We start from the raw sequence: 25,357 nt of genomic DNA, 5'->3' as shown, positions 1-25,357 counted from the left end.
TCCTGCTTTAGACCTGGTTTAGACCTGGTTTAGACCTGGTTTGGACCTGGTTTGGACCTGGTTTGGACCTGGTTTAGACCTGGTTTAGTCCTGGTTTAGACCTGGTTTAGACCTGGTTTAGTCCTGCTTTAGACCTCGTTTAGACCTGGTTTAGTCCTGGTTTAGACCTGGTTTAGACCTGGTTTAGACCTGGTTTAGACCTGGTTTGGACCTGCTTTGGACCTGGTTTAGTCCTGGTTTAGACCTGGTTTAGTCCTGGTTTAGACCTGGTTTAGACCTGGTTTAGACCTGGTTTAGTCCTGGTTTAGACCTGATTTAGACCTGGTTTGGACCTGGTTTATCAGAATCAGAATCAGAATCAGAATCACTTTTATTGATCCCCGAAGGGAAATTCTCTTAGTTAACAGATGCCACAACCACAGGATAGAATTAAGAATAAAAATAAAAAGTCATTTAAATAAGAATAATTAGACCTGGTTTAGACCTGGTTTAGACCTGGTTTAGACCTGGTTTAGTCCTGGTTTAGACCTGATTTAGACCTGGTTTAGACCTGGTTTAGTCCTGGTTTAGACCTGATTTAGACCTGGTTTGGACCTGGTTTAGACCTGGTTTAGACCTGGTTTGGACCTGGTTTAGTCCTGGTTTAGTCCTGGTTTAGACCTGGTTTAGACCTGGTTTAGACCTGGTTTAGACCTGGTTTAGACCTGGTTTGGACCTGGTTTAGACCTGGTTTAGACCCGGCTTTTGTACAGACACACCGGATGTGAGTCTATGGCGCGTGCCTCTGTTTAATGCGCACGAGCCTTTGTTATTTGCTTATTCTGCGGACTGTTATGAATATTAAAGAGTGTACCTGGAAAAGAGGCGGGGCTGTGTGAGATAAAGTCTGGATCAGCCCGAGCCCAGCCCACTGCGCTTCCGGAGCTTAACGGACTCTCCTCGCGCTTCTCAGGTGAGTCCAGACCCCAGTCCTGGTCCAGACCCCAGTCCTGGTTCAGAAAGATCCAGTTCTGGTCTTGCTCCGGGTCTGTCTCTCGCGCTGCTGTTGTTGTTTTCCTCATGTTTCCTCTGGGTATTCTCCGGAGCGCGTGTATGTGAGGGCACGGCTTTGGTTCGCTCAAGACTTAAGTTTAGTCCAAGTTTAGTCCATGTTTGGTCCAGATTTAGTCCAGGTTTAGCCCGGTTCGGTCCGGTTTGTGGAAAGGAGAAAGCGGGTTAGGAGGCAAAGAGGTAGGAGTTAGGAAAAAGGTGGCGAGGAGGTAGGAACTAGGAGAAAGGAGGCGAGAAACGAAGAGGAAGGAGCGAGGAGGCTGCGAAGGACGCGAGATGAACGTAAAAAAGTAAAATAGAAAACCAGGTGGAGAAACAAAAACCTGCGAAGTTTAGAACCGCTAAAGTTCAAATGCTGCGGTTATGTGAACCAGGACTAAACCAGGACTAAACCAGGACTAAACCAAGTCTAAACCAGGACTAAACCAGGACTAAACCAGGACTAAACCAGGACTAAACCAGGACTAAACCAGGACTAAACCAGGACTGAACCAGGACTAAACCAGGACTAAACCAGGTCTAAACCAGGACTAAACCAGGACTAAACCAGGTCTAAACCAGGACTAAACCAGGTCTAAACCAGGACTAAACCAGGACTAAACCAGGTCTAAACCAGGACTAAACCAGGTCTAAACCAGGACTAAACCAAGTCTAAACCAGGACTAAACCAAGTCTAAACCAGGACTAAACCATAACTAAACCAGGTCTAAACCAGGACTAAACCAGAACTAAACCAGGACTAAACCAGGACTAAACCAGATCTAAACCAGGACTAAACCAGGTCTAAACCAGGACTAAACCAGGACTAAACCAGGACTAAACCAAGTCTAAACCAGGACTAAAACCAGGACTACACCAGGACTAAAACCAGGACTACACCAGGACTACACCAGGACTACACCAGGTCTAACCTCCTTAGACCTGGCGTCCTCATTTGTGGACAACATTTTGGGTTGTCTAGGCCACAATGTAAATTTTTAGAAGAAGAATTACAGCATACAAGAACAACAACAATGCAAATATATATTATATATATTCATTTTTTAACAGTTTAGAATGTTTAGAATATTTTATTTTAATTTTTAAAACTTTTCTTCCTGCTGCTGTCAGCAGCTCTTCACACGAGACACATTGTTCCAAGAGGCACAATTGTTGTTTCACATTTTGTTTTTACATTCAGGACAAATGTTGCTGTGTTCAGGGTCTTAATAAATAGTTTTTGCAAATCATTATTCAAATGTTTTATTAAAATGATGAAAATGTCCACATATGAGGACATTTGATTTACATATTTCTTCTCAGAAACTACATAATGTAAAAAGATAATTCTTTGTATTTAGACTCATCTGGTCCCAGTCAGCCCAAATAACAAACAGAAATTAATAAAGTATCTCATGTGAGAGCTCGGGTCTCAGGAGGCTAAACCAGGTCTAAACCAGGTCTAAACCAGGACTAAACCAGGTCTAAACCAGGATTAAAATAAGTCTAAACCAGGACTAAACCAGGTCTAAACCAGGACTAAACCAGGTCCAAACCAGGAATAAACCAGGTCTAAACCAGGACTAAAACAAGTCTAAACCAGGACTAAAACAAGACTAAACCAGGACTAAACCAGGTCTAAACCAGGACTAAACCAGGTCTAAAGCAGCTCTAAACCAGGATTAAACCAGGTCTAGTCCTGATCTAGTCTCGGTCTAGTCCTGGTCTAGTCCTGATCTAGTCCTGATCTAGTCCTGATCTAGACGTGGTCCAGTTATGGATTAATCTAACTTCAACTAAAATGATTTTTTTTTGGAGGGGGTGATCCTCTTCAGGGTCTAACTCAGGTCTAAAGTCCAGAGAGAACTCCCAACAACACAGAGACCAGGACTACACCAGGACTACACCAGGACTACACCAGGACTACACCAGGACTAAAACCAGGACTACACCAGGACTACACCAGGACTAAAACCAGGACTAAAACCAGGACTACACCAGGACTACACCAGGACTACACCAGGACTACACCCAGGACTACACCAGGACTAAAACCAGGACTACACCAGGACTACACCAGGACTAAAACCAGGACTAAAACCAGGACTACACCAGGACTACACCAGGACTACACCAGGACTACACCAGGACTAAAACCAGGACTACACCAGGACTAAAACCAGGACTACACCAGGACTAAAACCAGGACTAAAACCAGGACTACACCAGGACTACACCAAGACTAAAACCAGGACTACACCAGGACTACACCAGGACTACACCAAGACTAAAACCAGGACTACACCAGGACTAAAACCAGGACTAAAACCAGGACTAAAACCAGGACTAAACCAGGACTTACACCAGGACTAAAACCAGGACTACACCAGGACTACACCAGGACTACACCAGGACTAAAACCAGGACTACACCAGGACTAATGTTATGAAAATAAAACGACAGGAGCAGATTTCGGGGCATCTGACACACTGGGATCTGAAATGTCCAAAAGTGACAGAAAAATGTGTCTCTTTTATCCCATCTGAATCCTTTTGTCCTTTTAGTTTTTTAGAGAAAACCTCAGATTAAACCAGGACTGAATCAGGACCAGACCTGGACCAGATGCGGTTCTGCTGATGGAGATGCAGTCTTGTAGCGCTAAAGCCGTATTTGTGGTTGTCCTGCTGTCCACGCTGATCGGGTCAGTATCACACTGCCACTGCAATGCACTAATGTAACCACAACCTCAAGATAACCACTCTGCCACAGTCACACACGGAGAACATGCACACTCTATCTCCTACATCCCATCTCCTACATCCCATCTCCTACATCCTATCTCCTACATCCTATCTCCTACATCCCATCTCCTACATCCCATCTCCTACATCCCATCTCCTACATCCTATCTCCTACATCCCAACTCCTACATCCTATCTCCTACATCCCATCTCCTACATCCCAACTCCTACATCCTATCTCCTACCTCCTACATCCTATCTCCTACATCCTATCTTCTACATCCTGTCTTCTACATCCTATCTTCTACATCCTATCTCCTACATCCCATCTCCTACATCCTACCTCCTACATCCTACCTCCTACATCCTATCTTCTACATCCTATCTTCTACATCCTATCTCCTACATCCCAACTCCTACATCCTATCTCCTACATCCTACATCCTACCTCCTACATCCTACCTCCTAAATCCTACCTCCTACATCCCATCTCCTACATCCCATCTCCTACATCCCAACTCCTACATCCTATCCCCTACATCCTATCTCATACTTCCTAACTCCGGGAGAACATGCACACTCCACTCACAGAGATCAGGAATCTAACCCACAACCTGTTGGTGAGAGGGAGAAGAGGACAACCACTCTGCAACAGGACTCGGTCCTGGTCTTGGTCTAGATTCTGGTCTCGGTCCTGGTCTAGATCTTGGTCCTGGTTTTAGTCCTGGTCCTGGTCCTGGTTCTGGTCTTGGTCTCGATCCTGGTCTTGGTCTCGATCCTGGTCTTGGTCTTGATCCTGGTCCTGGTCTTGGTCTAGATCCTGGTCTCGGTCCTGGTCTAGATCTTGGTCCTAGTTTTGGTCCTGGTTTTAATCCTGGTCCTGGTCCTGGTCTTGGCCTTGGTCTTGGTCTTGGTCCTGGTCTTGGTCTCGATCCTGGTCTTGGTCTTGATCCTGGTCCTGGTCTTGGTTTTGGTCTAGATCCTGGTCCAGACTGGTTGGACTAGTGAGGATTGTGATCGAGTTTCAAAACGTAGCTGGACTCCTCCCAAAGTATTAGAGAAGTTCTAATGTAAATGTTTGTGTAAGTACTGCAAAAGTACTGTAGTACTGTAATAGAAGTATTATAGTAATAGTGTAGTAGTGTAGTACTGAAGTAGGAGTACTGTAGTAGTACTGTGGTAGTTTAGTAGTACTGTAATACTGTAGTGCTACTGTAGTACTTCTGTAGTACTGTAGTAGTGCTGTTGTACTGTAGTAGTACTGTAATAGTGCTGTAGTACTGTGGTAGTGTAGTAGAACTGTAGTTGTACTGTAGTAGTAGTACCATAGTACTCAGGTTTATCTTTATGTAAGCAGTAAACTTCAGACAGACACAGCCTCCTGTGCCCTACCTCCTACGTTCTACCTCCTATGTCCTGCCTCCTACGTCCTACCTCCTACGTCCTACCTCCTACGTCCTACCTCCTATGTCCTATGTCATGTCAAATATGTCCAAGATTATGTCTCCCTGTCTTTCAGATGCCTTGTCTGTGTCAGATTATGTCAGATGCCCTTCCTTTATGTTTCAGGCTGCTGTACGTGTACCAGATCTACTTCCAGACCAACTGCGACCAGACCAGGTCAGTCCTCCTCAAGTACACTGGTCTAGTCCTGGTTTAGTCCCAGTTTAGACCTGATTTAGTTCTGGTTTAGTCCTGTAGATCCCCGCTGTTAACCCTTTAATGCCCCAGTGCGTCACACCTGGTGGAAACATGGGGCTGTGACTTGATAAGATCTGAGTATGAAGTCGATCAGGAGCGAGGCGGTTCAAGGTAGTGCTTAGTAACACCCTCAATACAATTCAGGTGTATTTCTATGGCACATTTAAAACGACCTGAGCTGATCCAAGTGCTTCATATAAAAATCAACACAAAACATCCATCCATCCATCCATTTTCTTCTGCTTATCCGGAGCCGGGTCGCGGGGGCAGCAGTCTAAGCAGGGACTCCCAAACTTCCCTCACCCAAGACATGTCCTCCAGCTCCTCCGGTGGGACCCCAAGGCGTTCCCAGGCCAACCGAGAGACATAGTCCCTCCAGCGTGTCCTGGGTCTTCCCCGGGGCCTCCTACCAGTGGGACATGCCCAGAACACCTCCCTAGGGAGGCGTCCAGGAGGCATCCTGAGCAGATGCCCGAGCCACCTCAGCTGGCTCCTCTCAACGTGTAGGAGCAGCGGCTCTACTCCGAGCTCCTCCCGTGTGACTGAGCTCCTCACCCTATCCCTAAGGGTGCGCCCGGCCACTCTGCGGAGGAAACCCATTTCGGCTGCTTGTATCCGCGACCTTGTCCTTTCGGTCATTATCCAGAGCTCATGACCATAGGTGAGGGTAGGAACGTAGATTGACCGGTAAATCGAGAGCTTTGCCTTTGGGCTCAGCTCCTTCTTTACCACAACGGACCGATACAGCGACCGCATCACTGCAGACGCTGCACCGATCCGCCTGTCAATCTCCCGCTCCATCCTTCCCTCACTCGTGAACAAGACCCCGAGATACTTGAACTCCTCCACTTGGGGCAGAGACTCACCACCCACCCGGAGAGAGCAAACCACCTTTTTCCGGTCGAGAACCATGGCCTCAGATTTGGAGGAGCTGATTCTCATCCCAGCCGCTTCACACTCGGCTGCAAACCTCCCCTGTGCCTGCTGCAGGTCCTGGCTTGAAGAAGCCATCAGGACAACATCATCCGCAAACAGCAGAGATGAAATCCTGTGGTTCCCGAACCAGAAACCCTCCGGCCCCTGGCTGCGCCTAGAAATTCTGTCCATAAATATATTGAACAGAACCGGTGACAAAGGGCAGCCCTGGCGGAGTCCAACATGCACCGGGAACAGGTCTGACTTACTGCCGGCAATGAACACAGCCCCTGCTCCGGTCATACAGGGACCGGACAGCCCTCAGCAAAGAGCCCCGGACCCCATACTCCCCGAGCACCCCCCAGAGGACCCCACGAGGGACACGGTCAAATGCCTTCTCCAAATCCACAAAACACATGTGGACTGGTTGGGCATACTCCCATGAACCCTCGAGGACCCGATGGAGAGTACACAAAACAGATCAATCAATTAAAGCAGTTGCTAATGCTAACAGGAGCGCCCTCGTGGAAAGAAGGCGCCCAACTGGTTTGTTCATATCCTGGTTTAGGGACACAATAATGAAATGAAAAAAACTAGATAATCAGATAATCATAATTTTTATTAACACCGTTTGTGAACACAGTTCATAAACTAAGAACTTACTTCAGTGATAAAGTGCAACATAAAACACACTGATTAAATACAAATACAGATAAGGGCATGCACGAAGTAAAATATAAAAGATATGCTTAAAAAATAAAATAAAATACTTACATTTAGAAAATATATACAACAGCAGCATCAGAATAACAGTGCAAACATGGCTTATTAAAGTGACCGGTGTTGTAAAGTGACACCTCCACCTTTCGTCTTTCCCCCGGAGAGTCCCCGTTGTCTGTCTGCGCGGAGGAGCTGGAATCCCTCCAGGTGAAGCGCGCAGTCTGGGATACGCTCGTTGAGCCATGTCTCCGTGAAGCATAAGATGCAAGAGGAAGAAAAGTCCTTGTTTCTCCTCATCAGCAGCGCCAGTTTCATTCGTCTTGTTGCTGAGTGAGCGAACGTTAGAGGAAAATCCCAGGTAAGGGCGTGCGAGCACCGCGTCTCTGAAGGCGCACCAAGGCCCCTGCCCGCTTTCCTTGTCTTCGGCGTCTCACTCTTTAGTGAGATGGTGGTGGACTTCCGCAGACGCCACTCTACTGCCCACTCAGTGAACATTAAGGGAAGGGACATTGAGAGAGTGGAGTCATACAAGTACCTGGGTGTTCATCTGAACAACAAACTGGACTGGACTCACAACACAGACGCACTGTACAGGAAGGGCCAGAGCAGGCTCCATCTCCTGAGAAGACTCAGGTCTTTTGGAGTGAGAGGGCTACTCCTGAAGACCTTCTATGACTCTGTAGTGGCATCAGCCATCCTGTACGGTGTGGTCTGCTGGAACAGCAGCATCACAGAGAGGGAAAGGAAGAAGCTGGACAAGGTCAAGAAGTCCAGCTCTGGAATCAGTGCAGGAGGTGGGGGACAGGAGGGTCCTGGCTAAGGTCATTTCTATGCTGGGCCATGAGTCTCACCCCCTGCAGGACGCTCTGTCTGCCCTGGAGAGCAGTTTCAGTGACAGACTGATTCACCCTCGCTGTGTGAAGGAGAGGTTTCGCAGGTCTTGCCTTCCTGCTGCTGTCAGACTGTACAATGAACACTGAACATGTGTCATTCAACCACACCTATGTGCAATACTCAAGTCACTTTACAGAGATGTTACATTAGAGTCTATTTTTAGTTTATTTTTTAAGTCTATTTTAAAAATTATTTAAAACTATTTATCTATTATCTTGTTTTATTGCATGTACCATTTTCCTTCTGTTCTTTAACTGTGCGGTGCAATACTGGAATTTCCCCACTGTGGGACTAATAAAGGTATATCTTATCTTTTGGCCAAAGAGTGAACAAAATCTACTGCAGGCACTAAAAAAACTGGCAGTAGATCAGCAGGACTGGTAGTTCTGATGGATAAGAGCTCTTCATGGGTGTTAGAGCACTCTGACACAGGACAAACACACAAAAACAAAAAGCACACAGCGCACCAAATCACCAGGGCGACCGTACGTGGCGCCATCTTGGATCACATCAGATCATGTAGATTGGTTTAATACGAACATTTTAAGACCAAAATTATGAGCCTGACAGCAGCAGATACAGAGAGGGGACACAGTTTTTCCACAGAAAATGAACTGGAGCCAGTGATGGAGCCAAAAGGCCAAAATGGCTCCTATTCACTTTCTATGTAAAAACTGTGGCCCCTTTCTCTGTAACTGAAAAAAAAAAAATCTAAAAGAAGTGCTGACAAGCGTACGGTAGACAGACTCCTGCTACTAATACTACTACTACAACGAATACTACTACGACTGCTACTACTGCTACTAATACTACTGCTACGACTACTGTTACTACTACTACTGCTACTACCACTACTATTACTACTACTACTTCAAACACTACAACTATTTCAAATACTATTACTGCTTCACCACACCAGACCCATGACTCAACAATGGCTAAACCAGGACTGAACTAGGACTGAACCCGGACATGAGTTGAGCCTGGGACATTAACGTTTAATCCAGTCTTGTCCCTTAATACAATGAATCACTGTAAAATCAACAAACCTGCAAAAGCCCTGTTGACAGGTGCTTCATCAGACCTAGACCCAGGCTAACCACTCTGCCACACACTGGGCTAACCACTCTGCCAGTTTAAGTCAGTTTGTGACTTTGGCTTTTTTCTGAGGCTCATTGTTTGACCCTTGTGTCGTCCTGGAGTAATTTCTGACCCAAAACCAACTCAGTCACAACAGATCTCTGTCATTTCTTCATTAAATGGTGTGAAAATTGGTCCAGTTTTTAATTTTGATGATTTTTATCAATAGTGAAAATTTGAAAAATTTTCATTGTATAATAAGGATTGTATGAACAAAAATGTGTGTGCGTCTTCCTCAGGTCAATAACTAATCAATAAACCATAAAATCAGAATCAGAACACTTTTAGTGCCATCGTTTGTGAACACAGTTCACAGATAAAGTGCAACATAAAACACTGAATAAATACAAATACAAATAAGGACAAGTTATAAAAAATATATGCTTAAAAAAAATAAAATACAGTACTTACAGGTGGAAAATATATACAACAGCGGCATCAGAACAACAGTGCAAACATGACTTATTAAAGTGACCAGTATTATGAAGTGTCCAGTTTTGTGCAAATATTATAAAGTGTTCATGAGACAAACGGCAGAGGGGAAGAAACTGTTCTTATGACAAGAGGTTCTGGTCCCAATGGACCGTAGCCTCCTGCCACAGGGAAGTGGCTCAAATAGTCCATGTCCAGGGTGAGAAGTGTCAGCTGCAACGTGCTGCAGTCTCTGTCTGTCCCTGGCCCCAGCGAACCACACAGTGATGGAGGAGGTGAGGATGGACTCAATGATGGCCGTGTAAATCTGCACCATCATCTGGGCCGCAGGTAGAACACCCTCTGCTGGGCTTTCTTGATGAGGGAGCTGATGGTTGGCTCCCACTTGAGATCCTGGGTGATGCAGGTGCCCAGGAAGCGGAAAGAGTCCACAGTGGTGATGGGGGAGTCCGTCAGGGTGAGGGGAGGCAGGGGAGGCAGGGGGGCTGTGACTTTCCTGAAGTCCACAATCATCTCCACTGTCTTCTGGGCGTTAAACTCCAGGTTGTTGCTGCTGCACCAGGAGCAGCCGGTCCACCTCCCTCCTGTAGGCAGACTCATCGCCGTCCGAGTTGAGTCCGATGAGGGTGGTGTCATCCGCAAACTTAACCAGTTTGACGGAGTCGTGGCTGGAGGTACAGCAGTTGGTGTACGGGGAGAAGAGCAGGGGAGAAAGTACACAGCCCTGTGGAGTTCCTGTGCTGATAGTCCGAGTGTCCGAGACATTTTTCCCCAGTCCCACGTGCTGTCTCCTATCTGTCAGGAAGTCAGTGATCCACCTGCAGGTGGAGTCAGGCACGTTGAGCTGAGCGAGCTTGTCCTGGAGAAGAGCAGGGAGGATGGTGTTGAACGCAGAGCTGAAGTCCACAAACAGGATCCTGGCGTAGGTTCCCAGGGAGTCCAGATGCTGGAGGATGAAGTGAAGGGCCAGGTTAATGGTGTCATCTACAGACCGATTGGCTCTGTAGGCAAACTGCAGAGGGTCCAGGAGGGGGGAGGTGAAGGACTTGAGGTGGTGCAGGACCAGGCGCTCAAATGACTTCATGACTACGGACATCAGCGCCACAGGCCTGTAGTGATTAAGTCCAGTGATCCTGGGCTTCTTGGGAATGGGGACGATGGTGGACAGCTTGAAGCAGGCTGGGACGTGACATAACTCCAGGGAGGTGTTAAAGTTTGGGGGGGGTGAGACTTCAAACCTCACATAAAAGCTGTTTAACTTTTCTGCTAGTTGTTTGTTGTCCACAGCAGGAGGGGCTTTGGGCCTGTAGTAGGTGATTTGCCTAAGCCCTCTCCAGACAGAAGCAGAGTCGTTGGTGGAGAAATGCTGCTCCAGACGTGTATTGTACTTTGCTTTAGCCTTCTCCACCTCTTTGCTAAACGCATACTTGCAACACCTGTAGCCTTCACCATCTTATACCATAGTTGTATAAGTTTGGGCTCTATTTTTAGCTTCAGATTTCAGACTGATGCACTGATAACATTTTTTTTAACTAAAACATGGCCTTGAGCCAAAATAAAAAAAAAAATTGTTTTAAGTGCGTCAGTCTGAAGTCAGGTTATAAATGGAGCCCAAATTATTAAAAAAATATTATTTTATGGCTGAGTTATAAGAGAAACAAATTGCGGTCAAATTGACCCCAGAGGAACTTCAGTGGAACTCTACTGGAGGAACACACTGGATTGAAGAGGAGCTGTTTCTTCTGTATCTTTTGTCATCCATGTTTATGAGCATTATGCAGTACGAGCCTGTACAAGGCTCCACCCACAAGCCTACGTCACCCATGCTCACGCAAGACAATTCTCTATAAATATATGAAGTGAATATTTTGCTCATTACATCATGTTTTCAGTACATTATGATGTTCACAAGATAAATAAACAAATATAATACAACAAAATAATGACAAAATAAAGATGCAAGACCCAATACGTTCAAAATGACATAAAAAGTTCCGTACTGAGGCTTTAAAACCACAATGTTTTGTGTTTCAGTTTCGAGGCTCTGATCAGCCCACAGCTGCTCCTGCCACAACCACCACACCTTCCCCACCTGCCCCACCTGCTGCACCTGCCCCACCTCCTGCACCGGTTAGAATTTAACTTTTGAGATGTTTAACTCATTTGGATGAAGTCTGTCCCAAAACCATGAAGCTCGTGTGTGTGTTTCAGAAAGGAGTATGCACAGCCGGACATCACGAAAGGGTGAGGGTCAGAGGTCAGAGGTCTTTGCCCCATTTGTCCCATTGTTCACACTGCGCATACCCAGATACAAGTGCTGAAGTCGCTCTAGTAACGTCGTTTGGACAAAGTTCATATTTGAGATTGTCGGATCAAACTGACTGAATATAAAGAGTTTTATTGATAAATGCTACACACGTGACCATAGAACACGGGACAAATGCACTTAAAAGTTACACACGTGACCATAGAACACGGGACAAATGCACTTAAAAGTTACACACGTGACCATAGAACACGGGACAAATGCACTTAAAAGTTACACACGTGACCATAGAACACGGGACAAATGCACATAAAAGTTACACACGTGACCATAGAACACGGGACAAATGCACTTAAAAGTTACCCGTGACAGCGGATGTTGTTTTGATTTCAGACGCACAGACGTCGTCACAGTAACGCCCTGGCTCGCCCCCATCGTCTGGGAGTCGACCTTTGACCCTGTTCTGATGGACGCCATCTTTAAACCCCAGAACCTCACCATCGCTGCCACCGTGTTCGCTGTCGGGAAGTCAGTCACATGACCTTTGACCTAACCTCTCAAACCCTCTGACCTATGCATCACTCACATGACCACTGTTTCTAGCGCCTATAACACTTGTGACCTTTAACCTCTAACTATACACTATATCTGCACCCCGAATCCTCTACATCTCCTCACCTCCTTTTCCCATTTACCTCCCTTACCTCCCCTCTCCTCTTCTATTGTCTCCTATTCTTCTTCTCTTTCTTCTCTTCCTCTTTTTATCCTCACTTCCTCTCTCCTCTCTCTCCTCATCTCCTTTCTCCCCTCCTCTTTCTTCTCCTCACCTCCTTTCTCCCCCCTCATCTTCTCCCCACCTCCTTTCCTCCTCCTCTTCTTCTCCTCTCTTCTCCTCTTTCCTTACCTCCCATCACGTCCTCTCTCCTCACCTCCCCTCACCTCCTCTACTTCTCCTCTCGCCTCCTCTTCTTCTCCTCCCCTCTCTCCTCCTCACCTCCTCTTTCCTCCTCCTCTTCTCCTTACCTCTTCTTTCCTTACCTCCCATCACGTCCTCTCTCCTCCCCTTACCTCAGGACAGACATGCTTCTTCTCCCCTCACCTCCTCTCCTCAATCCCTCACCTCCTCTCTCCTTACCTCCCATCACATCCTCTCTCCTCCCCTCTCTTCGGGATAGACATGCTTCTTCTCCTCCTCTCACCTCCTCTTTGCCTCCCTCTTCTCACCTTCTCTCTCCTCCTCCTCTCCTCATCACCTCCTCCTTTTCTGCTCTCTCCACCCTTCTCTCACTTCCTCTCTCCTCCTCCTCACCTCCTCTCCTCCTTCTCTTATTCTCTTCAGGTATGTGCAGTTCCTGAAGGACTTCCTCAAGACCTCAGAGCAGTTTTTCTTCATTGGTTTTAACGTTCACATTTATGTTTTCACCGATCGCCCCAACGACGTCCCTAAAGTCCAACTGGCCCCGGGACGAAAGGTACCACAAACCAGGACTAAACCAGGATAATAACAGTACTAAACCAGGACTAAACCAGGACTAAACCAGGACTAAACCAGGTCTAAACCAGGTCTAAACCAGGTCTAAACCAGGTCTAAACCAGGCCTGAACCAGGACTATAGCAGGACTTAAACAGGACTAAAACAGGACTAAAACAGGACTAAAACAGGACTAAAACAGGACTAAAACAGGACTAAAACAGGACTAAACCAGGACTAAACAAGGCCTAAACCAGGTCTGAACCAGGACGAAAACAGGACTAAAACAGGTCTAAACCAGGTCTGAACCAGGACTAAAACAGGACTAAAACGGGTCTAAAACAGGTCTAAACTAGGACTATACTTTATACAGTGTTGCTCTCTTCAGTACTCCGGAAAAGTAGGTTGGCCATCGCTCTGTCAGAGATGGGTTTTAAGCTCGTCTCCTGTTTAATGTGGGGCACAGAGATTGTTGCAGGCGCAATGAGAGGGGCTCTCACTCTGACCAACTACAGAATATCAGACAGGTTTATCTCGGTCTTGACTCTTCTTTGGTCCTAAGTTTGAACTTTGTCCTGATCTCACTGTTGAGACCAACCCCCCCACACTCTAAACACGTGACTAAACTATGGTCCTAGTTTAGTCCTGATCTCTAGTCTGGTTTCTGATCTGTGGTCTGGTCTCTGGTCTGGTCTTTGGCTTTTTCTCTGGTCTTGTCTCTGGCCTGGTTTCTGGTAACTTGTGTCTGTTGTCTGGTCTCTAGTCTCTGGTCGGTCTCTGGTTTGGTCCCTGGTGTCTGTTGTCTGGTCTCTGGTCTGGTCTCCGGTCTGGTCTCTGATGACTGTTCTGATCTCTGGTCTATTCTCTGGTCTAGACTCTGTTCTGGTCTCTGACCTAGTCTCTGGTCTGGTACTGGTCTAACCCTGGTCTCTGGTCTATTGTCTCTGGTCTGGTCTGGTTTCTTGTGTGGTCTCTAATCTGTCATCTCTGGTGTCTGGTCCTGGTCTAACCCTGGTCTCTGGTCTGGTCTGGTCTCTGATCCATGTCTAACCCTGGTCTCTGGTCTCTGGCCTGGTCTGGTCTCTGGTCCATGTCTAACCCTGGTCTCTGGTCTGGTCTCTGGTCCTGGTCTAACCCTGGTCTCTGGTCTGGTCTGGTCTCTGGTCTGGTCTAACCCTGGTCTTTGGCCTGGTCTCTGGTTTCTAGTTTCTGGTCTCTGGTTTGGTCCTGGTCTAACTCTGGTCTCTGGTCTGGTTCAGGTCTCGGTGCGTGTGGTCCAATCTTCTCAGCGTTGGCAGGAGATCTCAGCTCGTAGGATGGAGATGGTGCACACTCTGCTCTTGGAGCTGAGCGATTCGACACACTTCATTTTCTGTTTGGATGTTGACTCCAAGTTCCACGGACGCTGGGGCTCGGAGAGCCTGGGCGAGCTGGTGGCTGTGGTGCACCCAGGTATGGACCAGGACTAGGACTGAACTAGGACTTAAACGGGACTAAACCAGGACCAGGACTAGGACTGAACCCGGGCTAAACCGGGAATTAACCAGGACTAAACTCATTCTAGTCTGGGGCTCTTCAGACCAAACCCTGACCTTTGACCCGGCTCTGCAGGTTACTATGGCAACCCGCGGAGCCGGTTCCCGTTCGAGCGGCGGACCAAGTCCAGGGCCTACATGGCACCCTCTGATGGAGACTTTTATTACTGCGGTGGCGCATTTGGGGGAAGTGTGGACCAAGTCCTGGCCTTAACCCAGACCTGCTCCAAGAACTACAGAGACGATGAGAAGGAGGGAGTGGAGGCCGCCTGGCAGGAGGAGAGCCACCTGAACAGGTGAGAGGGAGGAGGGGGAGAGCCACCTGAACAGGTGAGAGGGAGGAGGGGGAGAGCCACCTGAACAGGTAAGAGGGAGGAGGGGGAGAGCCACCTGAACAGGTGAGAGGGAGGAGGAGGAGAGCTACCTGAACAGGTAAGAGAGAGGAGAGGGAGAGCTAGCTGAACAGGTGAGAGGGAGGAGGAGGAGAGCTACCTGAACAGGTGAGAGGGAGGAGAGTCGTGTGTGTATGTGTGTGTATGTATGTATGTATGTATGTATGTATGTATGTATGTATGTATGTGTATATCATATATTTGTTTATTTTATATAATAAATATTACAATTTTTTCCCCCCCAGATATTTCTGGGAGAACAAACCTTCGAAGGTCCTGTCTCCTGAGTATCTGTGGCAGGATTTTAAACCTCGGAATCCTGAGATCCGGATCATCCGATTCTCCGGAGTCATCAAGAACTACGCTGCTATCAGGCCCAATGTGTAACTACAGCAAGAACTGAACCAGGACCGAACCTGGTCTAAACCTGGTCTAAACCAACACCAGGTTTTCTCAGCCTCAGTTTTTCAGATCAGATTTCTGCTTCTGTTCTAAGCCTCATTTGAGCTGCTCCCGTTGTGACCAGCTGGGGGCGCAGCAATGTGAAAAGACCATAGACATACTCCAGAAGGGAGTGCTTCCCCTCCTCCTCTGCTCCTCTGACCCTCTCTGCTGACCCACTCTGCTGCTCCTCTGACCCTCTCCTGTGACTCTCTGCTTCTCTCCTTCTCTGCTCCTCTGACCCTCTGCTCCTCTCCTCCTCTGCCCCTGTCCTTCTCTGCTCCTCTTCTGCTCCTCTGACCCTCTCCTCTTCTACTCCTCTGACCCCCTCCTCTGCTGCTCTCTCCTCCTTTGCTTCTCTGCTTCTCTGACCCTCTGCTCCCTCTCCTCCTCTGACCCTGTCCTCCTCTGCTCCTCTGCCTGTCTGACCATCTCCTTCTCTGCTCCTCTGACCCTCTGCTCCTCTCGTCTTGTTATAAATATGTATTTAAAGTGAATAAGGTTTTTAAAATGTTAAAATATTTTAATGTGTGTACAAAGGTTTACAACCTGTGCAGCAGGTGGCACTGTTTGAGGAGGCACTGAATATTTAAATGTTTATTTTTTACAATGAGGAGGAATGCATATTTAATGTTTACTTTTGCATATTTAAATGTTTACTTTTACAAATGAAAAAATTATCAACTTTTGTCTGAAGCCCATTTTCACAAAGTTTCAAATCATATTAGTGAATATGACAGGTGAGCAGTGTGACAGGTGATGGGTCTGACAGGTGAGGGGCGTGGCAGGTGAAGGGTGTGACAGGTGAGCAGTGTGACAGGTGATGGGTCTGACAGGTGAGGGGCGTGGCAGGTGAAGGGTGTGACAGGTGAGCAGTTTGACAGGTGAAGGGTCTGAGAGGTGAGGGACGTGGCAGGTGAAGGGTGTGGCAGGTGAGGGGCATGACAGGTGAATGTTGTAACAGGAGCACACACAATCTGACAATTGAAGGTTGTGACAGGTGACGGATGTGACAGGTAAAGGGTGTGACAGGTGACGGATGTGACAGGTAAAGGGTGTGACAGGTGACGGATGTGACAAGTGAAGGGTGTGACAGGTTAGGGGTGTGACAGGTGACGGAGTTTGAAATCACGCACAGTCAAAAGTTTGGACACCTGAGTCAGTGTTTTTATTTTATTATTACTTTATACATTTTATAAACTCATAGAAGAACATTTATATGAAGATTAATGGAGTTATGTAGTAAAGAAAAAACGTTAAAGAACGCTACTATTTTTTTAAAATCTTTTATATTCAAATCCTCAAAGTATTCGCCCTTATATTTAGTTGAGTTATTTAACTTTTCTTTCCTACATAATTCCATATATCTTGATGTCTTTTGTGTGTTTATAAAATGTTGAAAGTAGTCAAAATAAAAAGACAAAAACATGAGGGCGTGTCACTGTTCATCAAGAAAAGTGACGCAGTGACACGAGCGCGGAGGGACGAGGGGGCGGGGCATGAGGGGCGGGGTTATAGACTGTTATTTACACGTGTATTACAGAAGTACTTGTTGTTACAATGAGGGAGCGGGCACAGTTTAGCCCCTGGAATAAAATAAGATTAAAAACTTCCCACGTTTCTAAAAAGAATAAAACTCAAAGTCAAACCAGCTGTGCGCCCTGCCAATCACCTCAAACTCTCGTCCGATTGGCTCTCAGCCCAGGCCACGCCCCCATACCCGGAACAGCGGGAAACAAACACAGAAGTGGCCGGTGCGTAAACATTCATCCATGAATCTGTTAAAATAACGTAAACAAACGAGTCTGAGGAAGAAAGCGTACACTTATATGTGAGTTAAAAACGTTTTAAACTTCACGTGAGGACACTGCGTAGGACACAGGAGGACAAGGTGGAAATCTGTTTGATTCAAGGCATAGTTTGTCTCTGTTTCTCTTCTCTGATCCCCCTCTGCTCCTCTTTGCTCTTCTCTCCTCCTCTCTCCTCCTCTTTCCTCTTCCTCTCTCCTCCTCTCTTCTCCACTCTCCTCCTCCTCTTTCCTCCTCCCCTCTCCTCTCCTCTCATCCACTCTCCTCCTCCTCTCTGAACCCTGTCTCCTCTCTTTCAGGAGCAGATGTAGCTGATGGAGCAGATGGAGGCAGAGGTGGTGGAGTTTGTGGTTCCAGTGGAGAACAGTAAAACTCTGTTTGTTTGGAACCTGGAGGCCTCTCAACCTGAACATGTCCTGCTGGTGAGAACTAGAACATGAAGAACATTTATCGTCTTCTCCTCCTCGCTCTTCCTCTCTCCTCCTTTAACCCCCACTCTCCAACAGGCCTACCCCTCTTTCCCTCTTCTCCTCTTTGGGCCTCGTACCTCCTCTCTCTTCCTCTCCTCCTTTCTAACGCCCTTTCTCTCTCTCTATCCCGACAGGCCTCCCTCTCCTCCCTCTTCTCCTCCTTGGGCCTCTGTACCTCCTCAAACCTCTCTCCTACGTCTCCTGGGTTCTTGTCGGCTCTGGTCAAGTTTTTTCATCTGGTCACGCGGCCCGAGCTCAGAGAGAGACCGACCGGAAAGGCCCTGCTCCAGATGCCCTCCCACAGCCTGCTCCAGGACCGGCCGCTCAAGGTCAGATGCCCTCCCCGTGTGTTCAGATTGTGTCATCTGCCCTCTCCATGTATCAGATTGTGTCAGATGCCCTTCTGTCCTGTTTTTTTTTTCAGGTTCGCCTGAGCTCGAAGAAGATGCCTCACTTCCTGTCTCATAGCACGCCTCTAAGCCACGCCCACTGTCTGAATCTGGCCAATCACCTCCTAGGATTCAACGGGCTGGACCTCTCACATCATCACTGTGAGGCACTTTATGTTTTAACCCTGTCAGTGCTGCCCCTGTCCGCTTGACCCTTTCCCAAACCAGCCTCTCGTCCCTCTCCCTAACCCTTTAATACCCCCACTGTGAGGTCCCCTTTGGAGGTCCCCTTTAGAGGTCCCCTTTAGAGGTCCCTTCTTCCCTGTGTACAGCACTACGCTTGAGTTCAGACTTCTTGAGTTTAATGGGGGATGGTTTATTAGTGCCACCATGAAACTGCATTGTTTTACATTTGATCAGTGAGGTCAAGCCCCAGGGCCTAAACATGGCCACCCATTAAAGTCAATGGGCCGTGCTCCATGGCGCATGTCACTAGTTTAGTCTTTAGCGGCTAGGTATATCCAGTCCTGCCCATGGACCATGCGCAATTGATCAACCCCCCATAAAGCGATGAGAACAAGTGGAGCGGCTGTGAAGGAGGCAAGGGAATAATAAATAAATGACAAATTATAAATGATAATGTTTGTGCTTCCAGGAGCTTCTGAACCATGTTCTAAACCTGCGGCTCGTTCATGACAGTCGGGCTTGTTCACATCACTCACATGCTCGTTCAGGTCGTACCAGGGGAATGCTCAATCAGAGCTTGAGCTTAACTAGAGGGGACATAGAGCGTAGCCAAAGCTAATGATTAAAAAGACTTTTTTAAGACAACACACTGAGAAAACATTTATGATCTGATATGGGTAAAAATTACGACAAAATTTGACATTTGTGAAAGTTATAGGTGCCCTGTCAGCCCCTGTCAGCCCCTGTCAGCCCCTGTCAGCCCCTGTCAGCCCCTGTCAGTCAAACACAAGCAGTTTGTGATTACATTGCACTATATGAGAAAAATCCTTTCTGGGGAGGAGGGATTTTTTTGTAGTACCAATGAGCGGCCTCTTGTCCAACTCGAGACTCTCTTGCTCTAAGTAGCAGGAACCTCCAGTTATTTGAACAGATCCATGAATGATCTCCCAGGCCTTTGTTTGTCACTGCTCTGTAAAAAACCCTCTGTGTCGGTGCCATAGCTGAAGGAGCTGGACCCGGACTTGGACCCGGACCAGAGCCAGGACTCTGGGGTAGTAACTCTGAGGCTGGGCTGTTTACTGCAACTCCACTTCCCCTTCCACCAGATCACCACCAGGGGTGCCACTGTGCTGCAAGACACTTTTACCTGTTCAGGTACAACCATAGACGTAGATGTATATATAAATGGACATGGCTAACTTGCTAGCTGCCATGTTCCAAACAGGAAGTGCTCATGGGCGCACTTCGGTTCTCCTCCTCTCTCTCTTCTCATCTCATCCTCTCTCCTGCTCTCATCCCTCTCATTGCAGATCCAGTGGAGATGTTACGTTGCCGTGGTCGTCTGCAGAGAGCTGTGAGAGAGAAGGCTCTGGTCCAGGCGTTCTCCAACGTTCTGCTTGTTCTTATTGGTTTGTGCTCCTCTGAACTCTCCTCATACCCCCGCTTTAAAAGGCCCATATTACACAAACTGAAGTGCGATACCCCCGCTTTAAAAGGGCCTGTACAACACAAACGGCCCGTATTACTCAAACGGCCCAGTATTACACAAACATTTTACACAAACGGGCCATAATTCATTTGATCGTTAAGGCATATGTTTTAGAGTCAGGTCAAATCACATCTTTGGGTCCTTTGGGGCATTTCTTTTCGAACTACATTGGAAATGATGTCGTCCACATTTAGTCCTGGTTAGACCAGGTTTAGACCTGGTTAGTCCTGGTTAGGCCTGATTTAGACCTGGTAAAACCTAGTAAAAAAATGTTCAAAACAAAATAAGTTTTTTAGTGTTTTTATCACCATGATTATTATTTTGTTCTGATACAGCTCAAAATCAAGCTGTTCCTCATGTTCTCATGTTCCTTATTTCTCCACGTTTTTATGTTCTTGTGTTCATGTTCTCATCTTCCTTCATGTTTTCTTGCTCCTCATGTTCCTTGTGTTCTCATGTTCTTCATATTCTTCTGTTCTCATGTTTCTTATGTTCTTGTGTTCCTTATGTTCTTGTGTTCCTTATGTTCTTGTGTTCCTTATGTTCTTATAGTTCCCCTGTTGTGTTTTCAGGAAATGGTAAAGTTGTGGTTGATCTGAAGGGAGCTTCATCAGTTTGACCCTGAGGAGCAGGAGGCAGCTTCTACAGGTGTGATCCTGTCTCTGTCTCATTTTATTTGCTGGATTAGTCTTGTTTAGTCTTGTTTTTTGTTCTGGTCTAGTCCTGGTCTAGTACCAGGTTTAGTCCTGGTCTAGTCCTGGTCTGTTTTTTGGTTCAGTCTTGGTTTATTTCTGGTTTAGGTCCTGATTTAGTTCTGAATGACCTACAACTGTTGACCTGCCCCAGTCTGATGACCCACACCTGTCTGAATAACACAATAGTTCTGATTATACTTAAATAAATAAAAGACAACAGCTTTGTTTAGTGAAATGCAGGGTTGAAACTCTCTTTTGGATATTTTCTGGATGGATTTTGGATATGTTTTCTGGATTTTCTAGACCTGGTTTAGACCTGGTTTGGATCTGGTTTAGACCTGATTAGTCCTGCTCATCGTCCTTGATATTTTTTGATGTTTTCCCGGATGTTTTTTGGATGTTTTCTGGATGTGTTTTGAATGTTTTCTGATGTCTGTGATGTTTTCTGGATATCTTTTGATGTTTGCTGGGTTTGTTCTGGATGTGTTTTTGGAGGTTTTCTGCATGTGTTGTGGATGTTTTTTGGATGTTTCCTTCGTGTGTTTTGGACGTTTACTGGATGTTTCTTGGATATTTTCTTGATGTCTTTTGGATGTTTGCTGGATTTGTTCTGGATGTGTTTTGGGTGTTTTCTGTTTTCTGGATGTGTTTTGGATGTTTTCTGGATGTCTTTTGGAATTTTGTGTTCATGAGAGGGATTATGTTTGAGACTCACAAATACTCTTGGATCTTTGGACTTTTCTTCACAAACTGAATTAAAACGGATCAATCTTTATCTCAGGTTGAAACCTGAACTTTATGCCTGTGTTTTTCTGTCGTCTTGCTGCAGGTGACGGAGGTGAATCTTCCTCCAGATGAAGACGAGGAGTTGGAGCTCACGGTGTCCTGAGCCTCCACATGGGGACGCTGTTCTTTCTGTACAGACTGCACCCTCTCACTTGAAGCTCCCCAGTTCAGTCCTCACAAGCAGAGACTTTAGTGTTTTTATTTTAGTTTAAAATATTTCATAAAAAAGGTGTGTTTTGTATAAAAATGAACAAATGTGAAATAAAAACTTTATTTAAATCTAGAGTTTAAATTTGAAGCCGAGACAAAGGGACGGGGATCTGCTCTGTGATTGGGTGGTCTGGTATTGGCTCTGCTCTCTGATTGGGCAGTCTGGTGTAGGCTGTGTTCTCTCGTTAGGTGGTCTGGTCTTGCCTCTGTGCTCTGATTGGTCAGGTCTGTGGAGTGAAGAGTTTGTTGTATTCTTCTTCAAACGAGATGCGTTTCATTCGCTCCAGAGAGAGCAGAGTGAGACCTCCCTGTGGGCAACAAAACATCTTTTAGAACGTACTGCATTACAAGTACTGTAGTACAAGTAATAATTATACTGCAGATATTAGACCAGGTTTAATAATGCTAAATGCCATGGATAGTCCTGGTATAGTTCTGGTTTAGTCTTGTTTTAGACCCGGTTTAGATCCGATTTAGTCCTGATTTAGACCCCGGTTAGACCCGGTTTAATCCTGGTCTAGTCCTGGTTTAGACCCAAGTTAGTCCTGGTTTAGGCCTGGTTTAGTCCTAGTTTAAACCTGCTTTCATCCTGGTTTAGGTTTAGTCCAGGTTTAGACCAGGTTTATTCCTGGTTTAGTCCTGTTTGCTGTCTATCTGGTGTTTAAATAAAGAGCGTGTCTGTTTTGTTTAAATAAAGTTACCCAGCTGAAGACGGAGAAGAAGCAGAACAAAATGGTGGCTCGTGCGGCGTCCGCACCAGCGCCCAAAGGATCACTGTCCACTGCAGACACCTGCCACTGATGAGCCAGGAAACAGAAGGAGACAAACCAAAGGAGGCTCCACACACCTGAGGAGACAAGGAGGAGGTAAGAGGAGGCGGAGAGGAGAGAGGACGTCAGAGGAAGAGAGGAGGACCTGAGGTTAGGATGTCGGCCATCACAACTCTCTTTCGGTCTCTGACGGAGCCGATCTGAGGAAAGTACAGGTCGAGGGCGATGAAGGCAGAGCTAACAATGAAAGCCAGAGACCCCGCCCACTCGCCGAAGTGACAGGCAGCGGCGTTTCCATTAAAGACGCAGAGGTCGAGCGGCGAGTCCGGCCTGTTCACGAAGCCCTCGTTTGAGATACAGCCGAGAACCACCAGCGCAAAGACCTGAGCAGGACACAAGTGTCTGGGTTAAACCTGCATTTGACCCATCCCTCAACTCATCCCTCAACTCATCCCTCAACTCACTCACTCACTGTATTTGCTAAGTTTTTGCCAAATGTCACAAGCCACACACATATACACACACATACACACACACTCTACAAACACACACACGTACTCTACACATACACACATACTCTACACGCACACACTACACATATACACATGCTCTACACATGCACACTACATGCACACTCTACACACACCTGCTTACACGCACACACACACACCCCAGACACACACGCTCTACACACACGCACACTCCACACACACACGCTCTACACACACGCACACTCCACACACACACGCTCTACACACACGCACACTCCACACACACACACGCTCTACATGCACACACACGCTCTACACATGAGATGCCCTTCCACACTCACCCAGCTGAGCAGACGCAAAACTGTGATTGGCTGCTTCAAAAACGTCATCAGGTCAAAGGCTCCGCCAGCTTTCAGCCCGTAGCTCTCCATAGCCCCACCCCTTTTAGCGAGGCCCCGCCCCTCTCACAGGCCCCACCCCCCTGAGCCTCTAAAACACAGAAACATTACAGATCTTAATAATAAATGTCATTTCTATCAGTGACTCCTCGCCCCAACCACACCACAACATCTGGGAGGGCATCTGACACACAGGGGAGGGTGTATGACACACATGAGGGATGTTGGGAGGGCATCTGACACACAGGGGAGGGTGTATGACACACATGAGGGATGATGGGAGGGCATCTGACACACAGGGGAGGGTGTATGACACACATGAGGGATGATGGGAGGGCATCTGACACACAGGGGTGGGTGTATGACACACATGAGGGATGATGGGAGGGCATCTGACACTGCATCACATGGAGCAGTCCCGTGACAGAGGAGGAAGGGGCTGTGGGTCACATGTTTAGGGTTCTGAGTTTAAATACTTTATAAATAAAATAAACCTTATACTTTTTTTAAAAACTCATTTAAGTTTAAAATGTTGTTCATAAAACTCCTCGCTCTGACCTCTGACCCCTGCCTCTGACCTGTGGCGGTCCACTCGAGCCTGAACAGGTTTAACCCGAATCTAAATGTTTGACTGAGACTAAACTCCATCAGCTGATCCGTCATGAGACCCAACGACCAACAACAGCCCCATTCACTCCTCCTAGGTCCTAGCTCCTACCTCCTAGCTCCTAACAGCTAGCTCCTAACTCTTAGCTCCTAACTCCTAGCTCCTACCTTCTAACTCCTAGCTCCTAGCTCCTAGCTCCTAACTCCTAGTTCCTTACTCCTGGCTCCTAAATTCTAGCATCCTAACTTCTGGCTCCTAACTTCTGGCTCCTAACTTCTAGCTCCTAACTTCTAGCTCCTAACTTCTAGCTCCTAACTTCTAGCTCCTAACTTCTAGCTCTTAATCCCTAGCTCCTAGCTCTTAGCCCTTGCCTCCTAACTCCTATGTACTCCCCCCTGCTCCTCCCCGCACACACACAACAATAACACAGGTGAGTTCAAACACTCTATGCCCTGGGGCAGGCTGACCAAGGTGTGGCTGCCGCTCTGCTCCCTCTGACATTCACACGCAGAACAGGGAAAGTGTCTGGCCCAATGACACAACAGTAATCAGCAGTGCCTGTCCCCATGATGCTCCAGAGAGGCAAGGGGGGCTGCTGCAGGTTGTACCCAGGAACAGTGCACCAAACCTGGGCATATTCCAAGGATAGCCCCGTCCAAAGCTCCAGGACAAGGAGGGGGCTGGCTCAGAGTTTACCCTGAAACTGTGCTCTAATCCTGAGTCAGAATCAAGCACCGTGCCTGGGTACAAAATGTGAGAATATCAAAGAAAATACACCAACCTGCTTCAGTCCGGAGGAGTCTGGAGTAAAACCTCAAATGGTCCTGGTTTGGTCCTGGTTTAGTCCTGGTTTAGACCTGGTTTAGACCTGGTTTTGTCCTAATTTAGTCCTGGTTCAGACCTGGTTTAATCCTGATTTAGTCCTGGTTTAGTCCTGATTTAGACCTGGTTTAGATCTAGTTTAGACTTACTTTAGTCCTGGTTCAGACCTGGTTTAATCCTGATTTAGTCCTGGTTTCTCCGTCTCTGATCTGAGTCTTGTGGTCTTGTGGTCAACTGATTTTAGACCCGCCCCCAAAACCTCATTCACCAATCAGAAAGCTCAGAGACCCAGCTATACTTTGCTAGTACAGCAAATACTACTATTTAATATTTCTTCTACTACTACTATTACTACTTAAATATTACCTGCTCCTGTACGTTAGCCTCAGTTTTCTGTATTTTATGGTTCTATTTGTTGTTATTTGTTATATGTTTTGGTGATAATTCAGATTTATGGTCAATCTTATATATTTGTAGAGTGTTTGTGGAGTGTTTGTAGAGTGTTTATAGAATGTGGAGTGTTTGTAGAGTGTCTGTTTGTAGAGTGTGGAGTGTCTGT

The 25,357-nt window shown here is 46.8% G+C and overlaps 3 protein-coding genes across 3 annotated transcripts; 2 read left to right on the top strand and 1 right to left on the bottom strand.

The window, feature by feature from the left end:
* Positions 1-909: 909 nt before the first annotated feature.
* Positions 910-16,250, top strand: LOC117374683 (globoside alpha-1,3-N-acetylgalactosaminyltransferase 1-like). Its single transcript, XM_055223431.1, has 10 exons — positions 910-952; positions 3,594-3,730; positions 5,340-5,390; positions 11,607-11,702; positions 11,784-11,816; positions 12,232-12,366; positions 13,178-13,310; positions 14,569-14,761; positions 14,921-15,140; positions 15,482-16,250. The coding sequence occupies exons 2-10, from the start codon at positions 3,666-3,668 to the stop codon at positions 15,621-15,623; spliced, it is 1,068 nt and encodes a 355-aa protein (XP_055079406.1). The 5' UTR covers positions 910-952; positions 3,594-3,665; the 3' UTR covers positions 15,624-16,250.
* Positions 16,251-17,457: 1,207 nt separating this feature from the next.
* Positions 17,458-21,671, top strand: rdm1 (RAD52 motif containing 1). The gene is given in 9 exon segments (XM_055223434.1): positions 17,458-17,508; positions 17,785-17,907; positions 18,090-18,284; positions 18,380-18,481; positions 18,483-18,506; positions 19,532-19,685; positions 19,841-19,939; positions 20,592-20,667; positions 21,544-21,671. Coding segments are annotated over 7 exon segments (729 nt in total). The 5' UTR covers positions 17,458-17,508; positions 17,785-17,799; the 3' UTR covers positions 20,639-20,667; positions 21,544-21,671.
* Positions 21,672-21,804: 133 nt separating this feature from the next.
* syngr1a (synaptogyrin 1a) lies at positions 21,805-24,966 on the bottom strand. The gene is made up of 5 exons (XM_033970512.2): positions 24,758-24,966; positions 23,313-23,460; positions 22,626-22,863; positions 22,412-22,557; positions 21,805-22,018 (listed from the first exon to the last, which is right to left on the bottom strand). Exons 2-5 carry the CDS (start codon positions 23,400-23,402, stop codon positions 21,932-21,934), a joined length of 561 nt encoding a protein of 186 aa, XP_033826403.1. The 5' UTR covers positions 23,403-23,460; positions 24,758-24,966; the 3' UTR covers positions 21,805-21,931.
* Between the last annotated feature and the right edge of the window lie 391 nt (positions 24,967-25,357).

The sequence above is a fragment of the Periophthalmus magnuspinnatus genome, chromosome 8 (genome assembly GCF_009829125.3).
Source record: "Periophthalmus magnuspinnatus isolate fPerMag1 chromosome 8, fPerMag1.2.pri, whole genome shotgun sequence".
In the NCBI taxonomy this organism is placed as follows: Eukaryota; Metazoa; Chordata; class Actinopteri; order Gobiiformes; family Gobiidae; genus Periophthalmus; species Periophthalmus magnuspinnatus.
Note: the sequence above shows the minus strand (reverse complement) of the source record. Positions and strands in the feature narration are given on the sequence as shown.